At 42.5% G+C, this 18,143-nt stretch overlaps 1 protein-coding gene across 5 annotated transcripts in view; it reads left to right on the forward strand.

The window, feature by feature from the left end:
• PPP2R2B (protein phosphatase 2 regulatory subunit Bbeta) overlaps positions 1-17,355 on the forward strand; it is a 249,573-nt gene extending 232,218 nt beyond the window's left edge. For all 5 annotated transcript variants that reach the window (XM_083487822.1, XM_083487823.1, XM_083487825.1 and 2 more), the window contains 3 exons: positions 6,426-6,595; positions 8,440-8,531; positions 11,641-17,355. In XM_083487822.1, the coding sequence (XP_083343948.1) occupies positions 6,426-6,595; positions 8,440-8,531; positions 11,641-11,920 (542 nt within the window). In that variant the 3' untranslated portion in view covers positions 11,921-17,355. The remainder of the gene's footprint in view (positions 1-6,425; positions 6,596-8,439; positions 8,532-11,640) is intronic.
• Positions 17,356-18,143: the final 788 nt, after the last annotated feature.

Here is an 18,143-nt window from a genome sequence, read left to right on the forward strand (position 1 = left end):
GCTGGGTAGCATGAAAAATGGCATTGTGGACTTCCCCAATTGAAGCCTCCATGGTGAAAAGGAAAAATACCTAGGAAACTTGGCCAACATATAAAACACTATTAAAGGAAGAACACAACCAACTAAAATTAAAAAGCTTTGAGGAAATAAGGGAGTACATCTCAGATTAGTTTCAGTACCATCAGGTACATGAGAAATTCAAATCTGATAAACAAAAGGGTTTTGCAGCAGAAATCTCTCGATTCAAATCCGAATTAGTAAATTCTAAAAGAAAAACCCTTTCCAAGGTATACTGACTCCTCCTTGACTGGGAAGTCAAGGAGGAGGAGGAGGTTACAGCGGCCATGGTCAAGTGGTAACAAGACTTAGGGTACTCAATAACCATGCCCCAATGGAAAAATTTGTGGAAAAATAATTAGAAATTTACAAATTGTTGTGTCTTAAGAGAGAATTTTCTAAAATTGCAACACCAATGGTATCTAACACCCTGGAAATTCTCAAAGATGTACAGAAGTGTCCCAAGTAACTGCTGGAGGTGTGGAGATAAATCAGCCACTTTCTATCACATGTGGTGGCTGTGTAAGAAAATCCAAGCATTTTGGGAGTGCAGAATTACAAAAAATGCTAAAGATTTCCTTTAAGAGAAAAGCAGAAGCTTATCTTCTTAGGATTACAGATTTGGATATCCTGCAAAAAATGAAGAGTATTTTTATATGCTACAGCTGCAGTAAGAGTTCTTATTGCTACAAAATGGGAGACTAATGAAATCCCCTCTATTCATGATTGGACTCAAAAACTGACAGAATGTGCGGAGTTAGACAGCCTATCAGAAAAGATAAAGAACAAACCAAAACAGAAATTTGTCTCAAAATGGGAGGTCTTCAAAGTTTATTTGAAAAATAATTACAGCAGTTTAAACTCTGTTGCAGCATTCGAATAATTTCAGTAGTAGCTTTAAGTAAGATATGAGACCTAAGATAAATTAAGAATTAGTCAATTTAAAATAAAAGTGTGTACTGGCAACAAGCAATATATAATTGAAATAAGGAATAGATGGGAGGTTGGGTCTATAGTCTGAAGACCAATTTTTGCTTTATTGTTTTGTAATTAATATTCTGTTTATCAATTTTTTATTTGTATTTTTGTTTTGTTTCTTTTTTGGTGTATCAATTAAAAAGAGAAAGAAAGAAAGAAAAATGGCATTGTGGCAAGCGGGTTATGTAAATGTTTATGTCTTCTTACAACAAGGTCCATGATATTTAATTAAAAGCAGTTTTACTCTGCACTTCAGCCAAAGAGGCTCCCAGAACAGTTTGCCGCCTTCAGGCTTAACACTAATAAGACACAGCACAGAAGAAAAGAGACTGGGGAAGGAGAGATGAAGGGGGGGAAGCAAACGTGGGACCAGTTCTTCAAGATCTTCCTATAATGACCAGAGGAGGAGCCAGAAGGAGCAGGGGTCTCATTAGAGCTAATGCAGTGGCCCTGTTCCCCTTCTCTTCCACTGCAGCAGTCTGGCTCAAATCAGCCAGTACAGTCCGAACCTTTGTTCTCAAACGGAATCCGTTCCAGAAGTCTGTTCGACTTCCGAAAACCAAGGCGCGGCTTCCAATTGGCTGCAGGAGCTTCCTGCACTCAACTGGAAGCTGCAGAAGCCACCTCAGACATTCGGCTTCCAAAAAAAGTTCGCAAACCAGAACCCACACTCCCGGGTTTGCGGCGTTCGGGAGCCAAAACGTTCGAGTCACAAGGAATTCGAAAACAAAGGTACAACTGTATATATAAATTGCACTGCTATTTACATGCACACCTGAATTTAAGAATGATTTTGCTTCCACTGTGTGCATATTTCTCTAAAAGAGATTTTACACGATGGTACAAGATGTATAGAAACCAAGGGAGCATGACTGAAAGGTGGATGGCCTCTTACCTTTTCTGACCTATACCCCTCCATATATTGCTGGGCTGCAGCTCCCTCCAGTCCCAGCCAGCATGGCAAATGTTTGGGATGATGGGAGTTGCAGTAGAGCGGGATCTGCAGGTTCTTCACTCCTGCAGATATTGGTTGGTGGGGTATTTAGATCAGGAAAATAAAGCGGGGCAAAATTAACCCCACTCCACCCTCAAATTCAGTGCCCCCCCCATGGCTGCTTTAAAATAGAAATAAAAATATATTGAGATCTGCAACATCACAATTAGGCTGACCCTGAGTTTTTCACATGCTCAGGTTTTGTATAATTTGGTGGTGGTTGCAAATTTCTCTTTCCTCGACTGCAGCAAAAGTCAGCCCATCGCCTCTGCTGTCACTTTAGCACCAGCAAACTTGACTCAAGCTTTGCACATAACAGAACCCATAGAAATGATGCCGCTGTTAAAAATTCCTCCCAAATCCTGCCTCCTAGTGTGCCTGAGCCCATAATTATTACAGCCGCGACAAGCTCTTGTGGAAGTTAGGTGCTTTGCGCAAGCCAGCTCAGATCTTGATCCCCTCCCCTTCTCTTGATGTTTTCGTTTTATTTTTGAAAAACCCACAAGTCATGAGATTTCCTGCTGGCAGCTAAAGGAGCTCAAGCTGGAGACTGCTGTGAGCAGTGCCATTTCAGATTTGTAGAGAGATCATTTATCCTGGCACTTTGGGATGTTTCCATGCCTCCTCCCTGCACACACCATATTCCAAAATTCAGGACTTCACAGCTCAGCATTCAGTTAGAGGGCAATGAAACTCACCAAATATTTGTGCTGAGAAAGGAAAAACTGCTCTGGTATGGTTCTCTTCCCCAGTTTTTCCTGCAGGAGGTCTGACTGCTAGTGTCAGACTTATTTTTTTTAATAAGTAAATAAAATTCTCATTGCCAGGATGTTAGGTGTCAAGTGGGTCATTACCCTTCGAAGGGTGAGAACACAGCATTACAGCTGAATCCATGCAGTGCGAAAGAAATCCTACTGTCTCTAAGAAATTTCCTTAAGCTTCATCTTGTTTTAGCCACACTTCATGTTTTCTGCCCTGGCCACAGAAATGTGCTTCCTTTGGTCAAATATACATGTAGTTTCTCCTCCAACTCCTCCTTCTTCTCTCCCTCTCCCTCTCTCTCATTTTTTTCCAAGCGTTTATAATACTTCTATGCATCAGAAAAGATTCCAAAGCAGTCAACAAAGAAAACTGAACAATAATAATATACCAGCATATAAAATAATAAAAAGATACAATAATAAAATCCATAAAGCAAGTTTTCACTCAGTAACCACACAAATTCCACACTCACTAATACACCCGTAGACCAGACAGCCTGTATACATTCAGCCAAATCTAAAACCCCCACAAACACAGTTACCAGAACCAACAATCCCATGTGCTACAACTTGGGCAGCCTTAACACTACAAGTCAGAACAAAATTTAATCTAGGATTCCACCAACCCCAACAAAAGCATAACACAATTTACCCAAACACTCACTTTCACATAGGGCAAGGGGTCGGGAAATGCAAGCTTTGCATCTGAATGTGGCCCTTCAAGCCTCTCTAGCTGCCCTTGAGACTCTCCCTGGCCAGAGTGCTTTTGCAGCCCTGATTAACACTTGCATTGAGTGTTTTTGCCTGACTGGAATATATCTTTGATGATGTGTCTGTCTTCCCTGGATGGAAGGTAGAGAATGGGCGTGAGTAGGTGTAGAAATTTGCTTACTCTGCAAAGGTAGAATTTATATTCATTGCCCCACCACTGGCAGGTGGTGCCGAAGGAATGTGGCTGAAAAATTGGGCTGAAAAAGGTCCCCCATCCCTGATTTCAGGTTATTGTCCACAGCTGAGGAACCAAGCTGTCACCACAGTCAATTGCGGAATGATGGTAGTGGAGAAAACTTCCGGTAGTTGTTTTAAGAGTTCACATATGGTCATAAGATTTATTTACTTTTACCAATAGAGCCGCTGTCACACATAAAAGTAAAGTATGCTAACAATGGAAGATGTTCTTTCTCAAGTTCTGCTGTGGTATCATATCTTTATTTTATGATTACTTAATATAAATATAACATTTTGAAAAAGCATGGTGAGGGTCCTAAAACTCATCCATTGAACGCATCCTTGAAATTTTTCCTACCAAAAAAAAAAGGGTCTTAACTTCACAGTTGCATCGGTCTGCTTTCTTGGGCCATTCAGTTATGATTTATATATACACGAAGTAAGCGATTACTCTGAAACCTCTGTACTGACTTCGATTGGCTAACGCCATATATTGATTGGCCCGTAAAGCTTTAAATCTCTTTGACTGGTGGCAGCTTTGATACAAGTGCTTCTTACTCCACTAATTGATGGCTTGGTGGAGATTGGTCCATTCTTTTAAAGATGAGTGTTCTCATTAAAATGTCCTAGTCATTAAAATCTCAACCGTTCTGAGGGTCTAGGACCAGCTGACAGCGCCCAGATCACCTTGAGAGATATATATATATGATATAGATAGATAGGCATGACACACACACTATAGTTGGGTAAGGAAAAGCAGAGTGCAGCATATAGATGAGCTGTTCCATGACAGAAGCAAGATAAATTTCTTAGGAAGAAGGTCAGAAAGGAGATGCAGGGAAGTCCACATTTAGCCATAGATGCCAGGCAGAATGTCCTACACTTGGGTTCAGCCTGATCCAGAAGGATTTCTATAAGCAACCCAGGCTACATCTGCATCATACAATTAAAGCACTCTCACACCACTCTTAACAGTCTTGGCTTCCTCCAAGGAATCATGGGAACTGTAGTTGGTTAAGGGTGCAGAGAGTTGTTAGGAGACCATTGCTCTCACAGAGCTACAGTCCCCACAGTGGTTTAATAATCAGTCCCTCTTCCCATTGAATTCTGGGAATGGGAATGGTTGCTGATGACTGTTAGGTTTGATAGTGCTTTAAGTGTATGGTGCAGTCAGGGCCTTGGCCAGTAGGCCTCTGCAACAAAGACAGGAAGATTCTCAAGGTTTCTGTGAAGCTGAAGAACTAATCCCTCTGGCTTCTGATCCAGTGGACCAAGGTTTGGTCCCATGGAAGCCAACTTTGCAAATCAGAAGGTGGCATAAAGTAGGTGCCGTTTCATTGACTTCTCACATGATGTAATCATACTACACTTCTGTTTAGATTCCTAAAAACTGTTATTTACTTTGGTTTGCTGCCAGTCATTCAGTGGGAGTCCAGGTGTGAAAGCTCAATTTGTTCTGTTGCATTTTAATTTAAGAAATTAATATTTTATAGTCTACAGGTATATATATTTAATGATGCCATGCATTGAAACATTGAAATGCAAATGTAGGTAGCTTGATGGAGTTTGAGATTGTCAGGTGAATGAAAAAGCTGGCAAAACAAGCAATCTCACTCTGGCAATTATATGTTAAGGACTGAAAAAACAAGATCTTGTTAAGACTTCAGTACTGATCCTACTGTGTGTCTCCCCTCACCCTACCTTTGTCATTAGGCAGAAAGGAGACTTGGCAAAGACACTATAGACTGTAAAGAGGGGAGCAGTTTCTGTTCCTCAACTTTGTCAGCTTTTGCACTAAACTCTGAACTTTTAGGGGAGATTTCACTCAGCTGACTATATATTTTTTTCTAAAATAAAATTTGGTTTTTGCATCATTGCTCTTTCTGTGAGGCATCTGAAACTGTTCAAATTTGCTTACACATTGCATATTTAAAAGTGGACTTTATCCATTCCTCCTCCTATTGTGTTGACTACCTACCTACCTACCCCTATAAAATGTTATATATTTATAGCCCACTTCAATACATTTTTCCCAGGGAAGCTTGCAAAATTTCAAAACACAGTAAAATAAAACAGAAACATTTTTTTTAAAGGATACTTTCAGATGAAAAGTATCACTTAGAAGTGAGTCCCTTTGATTTAAATAAGGCTTACTCCCTGATAAGACTGTATTTTTGCAGAATTATGTTATTTATGGTCTTGTTTTTTCTGTGAAATGAAAGCTATTGTAGCCCTTTTCGGGCATTCTTGCCTTTGTGCTTGTCAGAATGAGGGTGTAGATGTACATGAAGCACAGTTGTCCACAGTGTAGGTTTTAGGCATAAATCTGTATATGCAAACACTTCCACGTGACCCAGAACCCTGTCCGACTGGGGTTCCAGATTCAAAACAAAGCCTTTAGGCATTTAGCTGTACTCATGATTGCAGAGAGCCATGCTCTTTGAAGAAGGGTTAGGGGGTTGGCATATCCCCGCTCCTCGGTTGACAAACACAGTGGGGATGGGAATGCTCCGCTAGCACTTATATCTGGATACTATCCTGAACTGTAACCATTTTCCATTAAATATTTCCACACTATTGTGCAAGTGAAACACATCAATACTTCAATACTTACCACATTGGCACCAGCCCTATTGACTTGTGCCTTGGCTATGTTTTAAGTGACTTGTTTTTTGTGTGTTGTATAGTTTTTGAAGAGCCCGAAGACCCAAGTAACAGGTCGTTTTTTTCTGAGATCATCTCTTCAATTTCTGATGTTAAGTTCAGTCACAGCGGGAGGTACATCATGACCAGGGACTATCTCACTGTCAAGGTGTGGGACCTCAACATGGAGAACAGACCGATTGAAACATACCAGGTACCTCATCCTCAAGATTTTGTGTGTGTTGTGAATAAATGGGTGGTAGGAATTAAAGATAAAGGGGTGCACCCAGGCTTTGTCATACTTAGAGTTGATCCACTGTTAGACATAACTTAAACGCGTTGGATTTCAGTTATTCTGCTCTGAATATTACTTAAGTCTGGGCCAAACCCAATCTATGTAAAGCACTTTGAACATTCAAAACTGCTACATAACTACTGTTATGAGTTCTTTGAACTACCAGGCAAAGTCCTCATTGTTTAGGATGCTCCATTCCATTCCGACTGAAATTAGAATGATACTTGCGTTTTGTTTTTTCTGTTGCATATGATCTCATGGAAAATGGCATAATTTTAAGGCTGCTTGTCAAAAAATCCAAAGTAATGAAATTGCTGATGAGGCTTGGAATATACTTCTGTTCTCTTGCCTAATAACGTTGGTGTGCCTTTAGGGATCTTTGAGGGAACACAGACTGTCTCTTTCAGGAGCAAGGCCAAGGGGCCAAAATATACATGACTTATATGTCTTATATAGAGGCAGACCATCAGTCCATGTAGACCACTATTATCTACTTTGGCTGGGAGCTCTTCAACATCTCAGCCAATGGGGCAGTTCCTGCTGCTGCATGCTACCTGACACTCTTTAACTGGATATGCCTGGGTCCTTCTGCATGCAGAGCACACTCTCCACCAATAAACTAGGACTGCTCTGAATTATTTGAATGTAATGCTTCTTACCTGGGCAGAGGTTCTGCTTTGATCGTTATGAGGGGAATTCAGCATCACGCTATTGCAAACATTCCATCACTGTAAGCGTTTCAGCTTGCCAGGCAGAATCACCTCCCCATCTCCTCTCCCTGCATACTGTTCTGGTGGTTCTCCTAACCCTCCCTTTCCCCCTGGCTCAATTTCAAAGGTATGCAGGGCATGCAGAATGACCCTGTTGTGCAAGCAGAAGTCCTTGTGCAGGGCTTCTGCTGATGGAACTCATTATACGAATTCCACCCTGTAGGTGGAGGGGAGGGATGAGGGCCAGCTCTACCATTAGGTAAAATGAGGCAACCACTTGAGGTAGCAGATGCTGGCTGGTGGACAGGAATTACAAAAGTATTGGAGCAGAGCACTGTGTGTGTCATTCTGCTCTACTGCCCTCAGATGCAGTGGAAGATGCTGCCCCCTTCGCCAGTGCTGAAGTAAGAGTAGATTGCCAACCCAAGTGGCTTCTGTATGTGGAATTGGGAAGGCATCATCTTGCCCCTTTGCTTCAGGCAGCATAAAGTCTTGGGCCTGCCCCTTAAACCTGTATCCTCCAACATTGTTCTTGGATGCCAGGGTGGACTTCTCCCTATACACATTAAACCCAGACTACTGGAACAGATAACTGGAGCTTGCAAAGCAAGTGTGTGCATTGATTCTTGGACAGCTTCACCCTTCATTGAATCTTTGTTATGAATATAAGGTTGCTGAGTGCTCTTCTTACCCACGTCTCTCCCCCATCACCATACTAATAGATGATTTTTGAGGTTGTCTTTTCCCACTCTTTGGTAATGGAGCAGCCTTCTCCCATGGGACTGCTGTGTTCTTCCCTTAAGTACCTTGTGAACATCATTTCTTTTGAGTCATGCTTCTGGATTAGTAATGAAGAGCTTAATGTATCCACTGTAGAAGATGTCTCCAGGATTAATGTATCTGATAACCTAAATGAGTAAGAGGTGAGCTTGTAGGGAACTAGTGGATATTATGTCGTGTTGGTTCACAAGATTTATAAACCAGGCTTTGGATTATGATTCCCACTGAACCTTGTTTTACCATCACCCTTTCTGTCTGTGCCTCAATCCTTAGGTTCATGATTACCTCCGCAGCAAGCTGTGCTCCCTCTACGAGAACGATTGCATTTTTGATAAATTTGAATGTGTGTGGAATGGGTCTGACAGGTAAGAAGCCTCCTTTTACTTTGGCTATCCCACCCCTAGTTGCCTCTTGGCACTGTTTGATCTTGCATTTCTTCTGCTTCATGAGCAACGGCAGAGTGTGTGTTTATTGGGCTGAGGGGGAAAGCGTGTGCCAGTCGTGAGCCTCAGAAACAGGGCTGGTTCATGGAGGGCATCATGAGAAGGACACATGCCCTTTGATCCCAGCCCCCTGAGGGCGAAACTGGGGTCAAATAGCGCATGGCATCCTTCTCAGGCTGCCCTCCCTGGGCTGCTTTGCAAGGCTTGGATCTGATCAGATCCCAGCCTTGCAAAAGCACCATAGGGCTGGCTAAGAGAGGGTGATCTGAACAACACTCCTCTTTAAAATTGCCTGGGACAATCGCCCTGGCAACCTACCTCCACCCCCAATGCTATGCCCCTGTTGATGTGGTGTAGATATCATTGTGAAGCTGAATGAAACTTGACATTTGTTCATCAGCCGGGGGGCAGGCAGGGAAAAAAGCTGTGGCACTCAACCAAGGTTGTTTTTCCATTGGAACATCAAGGCACAGAGAGTCTGCAGTGTCTTAGAAATGTAGTTTATTTACACCTTGGTTTATGGAGACAGAAAGATCACAGCATTTGCATCTCAGGAGGGGCTTGTCCTTTCCAGCAGCGCAGCCTTGGATTCAGAGGCATTCTAAGTGCCATCCCCGTCTCTCTGTGACAGCCGACAAGTCTGCCTCCCCTAGTGGAGTTCTGCTCACTGCTAGGGTTGGGCAATTCCACGTTTTCAACATTGCGATGTATCACCAGGCAAACATCACGACCTGGCGATACACCACAATGTTGAAAGGGAGGAAAAAGCTACATTGGCCTTGGGCCCACCAGGGGGGAAACACCACTGCTCCCACTGAGGGAGCCAAGGAGGTTGCGCCTCACATGGCCGGGGCCAATGCAGCTTGTTCCTCCTACCACCACCGGGGAGAAGGGAGTCCCTCTGTCGCTGACGCCCAAGGGGGCAGGCAGGCTACCTCTTTCTCCTGGAAAGAAAAGGCAGCACCCTCACTCCCCATGCAAAGGCAACTGAGGCAGCCCCGCAAATGGAGCATTCTCTCCGCTTTAGAAATGGAACAGAGATGAGTTGTGATGTTTTTCTAGCTGTGCTTTGACAAATATTGCTAACTCAATTGTCACCTTATTTGTAAACACCTTGCTTATCAGAAAGATGTTCATGTTCCCAATTTGGTTATTGATGTGCCTTCCAAAATCTGTCACTTCATCTGCAGTGTAAAATTAAACATGACATTTGCTGGTTGTCATTGTAGTACATTTGTCCATTTTCATTTGCAGACAGCCAAAGGGGCTTGGAGCTGTTACTTAGGGCAAGGATTGGAAATTACAGCTCCCACCATCCCTTGCTACTGGCAATGCTGGCTGGTACTGATGGGATTTGGAGGGTCACAGATTTCCTATCTCTTACTTGGGGGTCTGAGGACAGGGATTTTGCTCTGGATTCTTAAGTCATACCTGGATCTCATAAAGACTGAAGTGTGCTCAGAGTATTTCTTCTCTGTGCACAGGATATTAGCAGAAGAGAAAAATTGCATAGCCTTGTGGAAGTAGTGGTTACTCTGATCCAGACACCTGAAAGCATGACAAAAGATGGCATGTCAGCAGATAACCTCCAAATATTGGACTCAAACTCCCATCACCTCAGCCTGTCCAATGATGGGAGATGGTGGGAATTGAAAGTCAATAACATTGATAGAAAACCAGATTAAGGAATCCCATTGTAGCCCATATTTGTATCTTTCTGTTTTGAGATGGTTTAAGTACATACAGCAAGTCCAGATTTGGCTGATTACCGTATTTTTTGCTCCATAAGACACACTTTTTCCTCCTAAAAAGTAAGGGGAAATGTCTTAGGGAGCGAATGCACTGGGTGGCAGAGGGATCAATTGGCTACTGCTACAGTTGCGAGCTGAGTGATGCCTCCACAGCCGGAGCCATGGCTCCTGTTCGTCGCTCACTGTGAAGCCAGGAGAGCAAGAGCCGCTGTGTGGCTATTGCTCTTGCTCTGCTGGCTTCAGCGAGAGTGATATCTGCACAGCTTGCTCTGTTGGCTTCTCAGCGAAGCGGGATGAGGGACGGAAGGGCTCCGTGTAAGGGCTCCCTTCCGTTCCTCCTCCTGCCTCACTGAAGAGGCGCTGCGCTTCTCTGCTGAAGCCAGCAGAATAAGAATGAGAGCTGTGCAGCGCCTCTAGCTCTGCTGGCTTCACAGCAAAGTGGGAGGAGGGATGGACGGGAGCAAGCAAATCAAGAGCTGCTTACATGGCTTCTGTCCCACTTTGCGCAGCTCTCACTTTGCTTGCCCATCCCTCCTCCCGCCTCACTGTAAAGCAAGCAAAGCACCTGTTCCGGTGTCTCCTCCTCCTCCTCTTTTACAGGGAGGCGGGAGGAGGGATGGGAAAGCAAAGTGAGAGCTGCGCAAAGCGGGACAGAAGCCATATAAGTGGCTCTCGCTTTGCTTGCTTTAAAGCAAGAAAAGTGAGAGCGGCTTACATTCTCTGCACAGAATTTTTTTCTTCTTGCTTTCCCCTTCTAAAAACTAGGTACATCTTATGGAGCGAAAAATACGGTTCCTCTTTGATGTGAAAAGCTTTTTTGTTATGTTATGGATTGGGTGAAAAACGTAAGAATCTGAGAAGGAGGAGTATAATAGGGCTCCCTGCACTATGCTTCCTCATTGCCAGGTGCTCCCAATTCCCAGTACCTGTTAAATAGGATTTGAAGCTGCAGGGATATAAGCAGCGAGATTTTTCTCAGCTGTAGAAACAATCATGCTGGCTGGAATCAGCCCAACCATTAGGGGAAGTGAAACCTCACCTCAGTCAACAAATCTGGAGGACAGAAAATTCCACCTACACCCCATTCATTATTCTACACCTCAGTGCCTCTTTTTCTGCCAAAGGGGCCTGGAGTGTTTATCTAAGGCTAAACTAATGCCATCATCATTGGGTATGGCAGAAAATGCACAGGAAGGGAAACAAAACAGGTTTTAATTCTATTGGGTACGTCACCTGATTTGATTTCTGTTCTCACCCCATTCTCTTTGCTTGCTCCTCAGTGTCATCATGACCGGCTCCTACAACAATTTCTTCAGAATGTTTGATCGCAACACCAAGCGTGATGTGACCCTGGAGGCCTCAAGGGAAAACAGCAAACCCCGTGCCATCCTGAAACCCCGCAAAGTTTGTGTGGGGGGCAAACGGAGAAAAGATGAAATTAGTGTGGACAGTCTGGACTTTAGCAAGAAGATCCTGCATACAGCTTGGCATCCTTCAGAAAATATCATAGCAGTGGCAGCAACAAATAACCTGTATATATTTCAGGACAAGGTTAACTAGGAAGGGGTGGGGGAGATGTTCCTTAGGAATCTTACGTACTGGGTACCAACTAGCAAACACAAGTTTTAAAATATTTCTTCCATTTAATTTTTTCCCTTCTCCTCCTTATTTGTTTTGTTATTCCTCTGCAGACATTAGTTATGTAGAGGCAAGCACTCAGATTCCAGTGTCTATTGCTTTCTCCCAAATCTTAAGAAATTGGGTTGGCAAAGCCCATTAGGAACATTTGACTTCCAAGTATTGAGACCTACAAAGTGACACCATTAATTCAACAGCAAGCTTGAATTATTTGCGCTTTATTTTTCCCCAGTACTCAGTAGTAGCTTTTAGTTTCTTTAAAAATATTGTTCTAGACATCTGCCAATTTATACAGAAGTTAAGATATAGTAATATATTTACAAAAAAAAAAATGCAAGCAAGGCCATAAAATACAATGATGTATTACTGTATCTAAAGATTAAGTTACCCAATTTCAGTTTTGGAGATCTTTGGGTTTTACAGCCATCCCCATCCCCAAACAGGAATTCAGTTTCCTTTGCTGGTTCATTTCCTCCCCTCTAATTGTCCTTTCCCCTTTTTAAAAATGGCATTTACCTTTTATCAACTCAGGGCCTTTCCAGATTATCATTTATTGTGCATACTTGTCACACAATAAATGTTTTGCTGTAACACTGTTGTTATGAGAGGTACAAATATATTTTTGCCCAAGCTAGCTAATGCATTGCAAAACCACAAGATTTTGCTTTGGGTGAAATGCCATTTCTGCTCCCCCCCGCCCCAGCCCTTTTCTTTCCAGCTAGAGGACTTGTTGCATTGTTACGTGCCATTTTATGTTGCACAGGTGTCACAACCTCCTATTGGCTGGTATCTGACATCTGTGGTGACTACCATGACTATGCCATTAACTTAATGTTTCCTAGGGTACAATCCAGCATGATCTAATTTTTTTTAAGCACCATTGATCTCAATGGGACAGATACAAGCACATGTTTTGACTGCAAAAGTGCTTGTGTGCTTATGTTTGGCTGGATCTGAGTGTTTGAGATGCCCCCCTCTATACCATTCAAGCCAGTGACCTCATACAAAATTGTATTTGTTCTTTGTCAATGGCAAAGAGCGGCAAGTCCTAAGCTCTTGCTACCAACGCATTACACATGACAGCAGTGTCTCAGCCCACAGCCTTTGTGACATTCCATCATTCTGCCCCCACCGCCTTTAAATTTAGTTTCAATCAGTCCATAGTTCTCATTCCGTGCTAGAACACAAATCCAACCTCTTAATTTTTCCCCCAGCTGAAAAATATGTGAATTGCCCAGGCCCAGCCCACAGAAGCGTCGCTGTCCCACTTGCAATAAGTCCACTTTGTCCTTCCATCATTGCATGCGGACATGATGCTAGTGCTACTTTAAGGATCACTAAGCTCTATTTTTGTTTTCTGGAAAGGCATTCAGACAGAAGAAAAGCAAAGCCAAGACAGGAAAAAAACACAGGTACACAGTATAGACATTTCGACTCATCATTCATGAAGAACCATGAGGGCTCTTACCTTTTTTCATCACACCCCACAGATGTCCTCATAGGGATTTGGCTGGGTTGATCCTGTGGTGCCTTTTGCTGGTATACAAAATACCTTACAAAACAAAACAAAAAAGAAACCCAATGCTTCCAATATGCAACTTTTTTGCATACCAAAACAAATCTGAGCTTTCTTCTGCAATTCCTGTGAGTTTATTTTATTTTTAAATTTTTATCTTTGATTTGGGTGAGAGAACTTAAAAAAAAGTTCTCTTTCAATCTCTTGCATGACATAAATATGTATTTGTGTGTGGGAGGGAGGGTTCCTCCCTCTCCTTTTTTATTTTTAGTAGTGCGTGTTTAAATATTGTTTATTTATTTATTTATTCCCGTAGACATTTGTTCTTTTTTCTCCTCCTTTTAAAAGAACGAACTCTTGAGTTGCTAATTTATGGAATTTAAATGAAACAAACACACACAGAAAAATAGCCACCCAACCAACATGTATTGCTATCCTCGCCTGGCTGCTTTCTAAGAGAGGTTGTCCATGGTTCCGCAATATGAAGATTAGCTCTTCGTTTTTGCATGGTAAACTATCCTATTCCACTACAAGGATCTAATCTAGGTCTTGCCTTTCTTGAACAATTGATTGGTTTGGGAGGGTGGGATTTTTTAAAAACAAACTACCATAATAATAAAAACAAGTAAATAAAATTATGATCAGAGAACAGACCCTCAAGAAATAAAACCAATGCTTTCTCTGACAAGGTGGATATCTGAAGATCAATGCGCTTCTTGTTTCCTCTGATTGTGAAAAGTGGGGCAGTAGCTCCAACCTTTGTGATTGTTGCCGTGAAGCATACAAGAATTTCTAAACACCCTCTCGGGTAAAGGATTCTTAAAAGCCCAGCCTTTTCCTGTGCCCAGCTGACCACCTCTTACACCTTACGAGCAAGACTTTGCCTGCACTTTTCTCAAGAGACATCAAAATACTACAAGGCTGCACGGAAGCCAGGGAAGGGGACACTGATTTGATAGTCCTGGGAGCAAGAGGAAGTTCAGATATTTGGAATCAAGCTTTTTCATTGTTATTAAACTACTTAACTCCCTGCCTGCTCTTCACGAGACTGCTCAGGTCAGGGGCAAATTAGATGTTTTGCCTTGTTTAAAGGAATGACTACAGGAAAAAAAGTATGCTGGCTTATAAATTTATTACAAGTAATGGCTTTCAGGAGTAACCTCTTTTTTAAAAAAAAAAACACAAAATGATAAAAAAAAAAAGCAGGAGTAAATGAGTCATTTTCTTAATTTAAAAAAGGTCTTTTTTTTTTCTTCCTGTAAAGAAAGGCTGCACTCTGGTATCAGAAGTAAAATTGTCTCCAAAATGTTCTGGTGTGGAGTTGCTAATTTCCAAATTCTGAGTGAGGATCCCAACCCTATGCCATTGGCACTAAGGTCACCCAATGGCAGACTCAAAGGGCTCGTTCACGCAAAGAACATTGTCTAGAATTTGGATTCTAGACTAAATCTCTTGCTTCTCTTTGGTCTCATGTGTGTTCTATGAGCAGAGAATAAAGGTGACAGCTTTTAAGGGAAAGGTTTCTTTGTTGGGTTAATCAAAGGTTACTCTAGTCCAGCATTCAGCAGCTAACAGATGCCGCAGAGGAGACTCACAAAAAGGAATGACAATGAAAATGGTATCCATCCCCTGTCTGTCACCAGCCTTAGGTGTTCAGAAATATACCACCTCAGTACAGCGAGGTTAGATGCTGGCATAAATGCTTACGGTTATGATCCAGCAATGTCTTTGGATGTATGTACCAGGGTTTCAGATCTCCCTTCTCTTGCTGCATCATAAAATACAATGGAAACACTCCTAAGAGTTTCAATAATAGCTTATCAAACAGTGTCCAGTGCTCTTGTCAGAATACTTACGGGAGCTGGAAAGCCCATTGCATGGAAAGAGCTCACAGTACCATCCTATGGTTTGCATCCTTCAAGTGTATCCTTGACGGTACTCGCTGCTAGCCAGGCTTTTGCACTGTGACCACACCAAGTACTTCTGTGTTCAGGTTGTCTCCCATCATCTGTTTCCTGTCAAGGGACCCCACACATAAGCAGTCAGTGACTAGGAAGACTCCAAGGATACGCAACCATAGGCTGGGAAGGGATGGTTTCCATACGACTGTGGGCATCATAATGCCAAAGAATGTGAAGTTCCTTTCACACTCCTTTCTCCTTATTGTCATTCCATGACAATGCCCTGCTTTACAACCCAACTCCTTCCCATGCGCCAGCTGCACCAGAGTTTACGTTGACATTTATTAAGAAAGTTCTTGTCAGACTAGAAGACAAATTTAATCTGGCATAGCTTTCTCAGTAGGTGGGACACTTCTAGCTGAGTAGATCACACATGTCAAAAGGTGCCCCCCCTTTCCTCTCAGGGCCAACACATGCCTCACAGTGCTTAGGATTGTTTCTGAGCCATCTCTGCTGCCACTGCATCACCCCACATTCTGCTAAAGGTCTTTCTTTAATAATCAATAGGGCTGTGCGGCAATATGGATGGCCACAGAGCTGGTTAGGGTGAGCCCTTGAATTTGGTCCACTAATGAGTGAGTTTTCAGTGGAACAGGAAGCAGGAAGGAAGAGACTTGGGTGGGAGGAGCCAATGCTTGGAGAACAGACGGAAAAGAGTTCACCTTTCAGAAACCTGAAGGAATAGCAGGTGAATCAAAGGGTCAGGAGTGTAGCCCATGGATCTGAGAGGGGCATAAGTGCATAACGCCTCTGCCCCCTGTGCGCTTAAAGCTGCAAGCATAGTATCCAGCTGCATACCTACCCATCCAATATTTGAGTAATAGGCTGTTTTTTGTTTGCAGTTTCCAATTGTATTTGTCATATTACTGAATGGACAAGCTGATTTGTTGTATGAGACAGACCAAACAGCTATAACACTTTTTGAACTTTCAGGAGGGAATCAACCATTTCTGTGGAAGAGATTCATCTGGAGATTTTTCCAAGGTTTTATAATATAGTGACTGGGTCATGTGCTCCAACGGTATGTTGGCATCAAGCTCTGCTTAGAGGTGACCTGTTCAAAAGAACCTGGTGGCTTGGCTAGAGAGGCAAAGGGCAAAAAAAAGGAGAGAGATTTCTCACTCTGTCTGTCCTAGTGATGCTCACTTCCTCACTTTTGAAAAATGTAAGCTTTATGACAAGAAACTCTGGCTCACCACCATGGGCTTGAATGGATTTCAGAATCCCAAAATAAATAAATGATAGCAGCATTAAGGAGCTAGTTTGCTAATTTCTTGGATGCTTGCCTTATTTTAGAAGAGCTACAGAGATATTTGAGAGGTGTATTATTAGGGAAGGACACCCCATTGCTCTTCGGCTGTCTTAAGATAATGCAGTGCATGAGAGATGTGGCATGATTCATTGTCGAAGGCAGCCTGCTGGACTACCATAAAGTGTGCCCAAGCCATGACAGCTCACAATCAATATTGTGTTCACTGATGCAGGAAGCAACATGATCACATCCTAGATACTACCCCCACAGCCCAGCCTCAGCACTAAATATCTCCAATAACAAGGCTATGTGAAGTGACAAGGGCTATTATTTTTAACCCACAGTCTAAGCCTCTCTGAAAAGCCGAGCTGCCAAAAAATCTTCCATTTGAGTTTTATCAGGGGCAGCCTCCTCAGCCCCTTCATAATCCCGCATCAGGAGTCAAGTGCTTGACTAATGCAGCCAGGATTGGCAGATCTATTTAGTTGGGTTGCCATACAACACGTTGGTTGATGAGAGAGGTTAAATGTGGGGTTTCTTTTATGGTGTTTGTAATCTTCTAAAAGATGGAACTTTGATTTCAATGTATCAGGGAAAATGTACTCTAATAAATGAAACCTTCTCCCAGCATGGGTTTATTATTTTGGTCTTGGTGTCTGCATTCTGAACAAAGGTCATCTATCACAGAAACTATAACCTAGTCATAAAAGACAATCAGCACAGATTACTCCACACAAAATCAAAGCTAACCAAGTCTACAACACAAGGCATGGCCATTAAAAAGCCTGTGAAATCTATATGCATTTGCTTTATATCATTCATACCGTTTTACAAGGGATTAAAAGGTCCTGTTGATATAAAGAAAAATGCTGAAACAGACACATTCAAAATCCTTTTTTACAACTATTGGTATCTCCCGCTTGTCATAATAGAGGGCTCCTCCACACTTTTGCTTGTCCCATGCCTTAAAAGCACAGGAACAAGCTGTGCTCCACTTCTGTGCTTTACAGGCACGAGTCCGAGAGATTTTGCCCTTGCCCCCATCTCTTTTCCTGGGAAAACCTGCACTTTAGCAATAAATCAGAGCAAACAGGAGAAGGCCCAGTTGAAGTTTGCTCCATTTCAGCAGTAAAGATTGGGTTTCCTCAGGGGGAACTGGCTGGGCAAGGACAAACATGGATGAACCCTTACTGTGGACTTGCGTGGACAATATGATCATGATACAAAATAATTTCTGGAGTTTATAATATAGCTAGAAAAGTATAATCCCCATAGTACAGATAGAATTGTAGAGTTGGAAGGGGTCCTGAGGGTCATCTAGTGCAACCTTCTGCAATTCAGGATTCAAACTGGTCCCCCATCTAATTTGAAATCATACTGGACTCTGCTTAGCTTTGCAACTCTGCTAGCAGTTTT

Source organism: Podarcis liolepis, assembly GCF_965112155.1.
Source record: "Podarcis liolepis genome assembly, chromosome: 2".
NCBI classification, from domain to species: domain Eukaryota; kingdom Metazoa; phylum Chordata; class Lepidosauria; order Squamata; family Lacertidae; genus Podarcis; species Podarcis liolepis.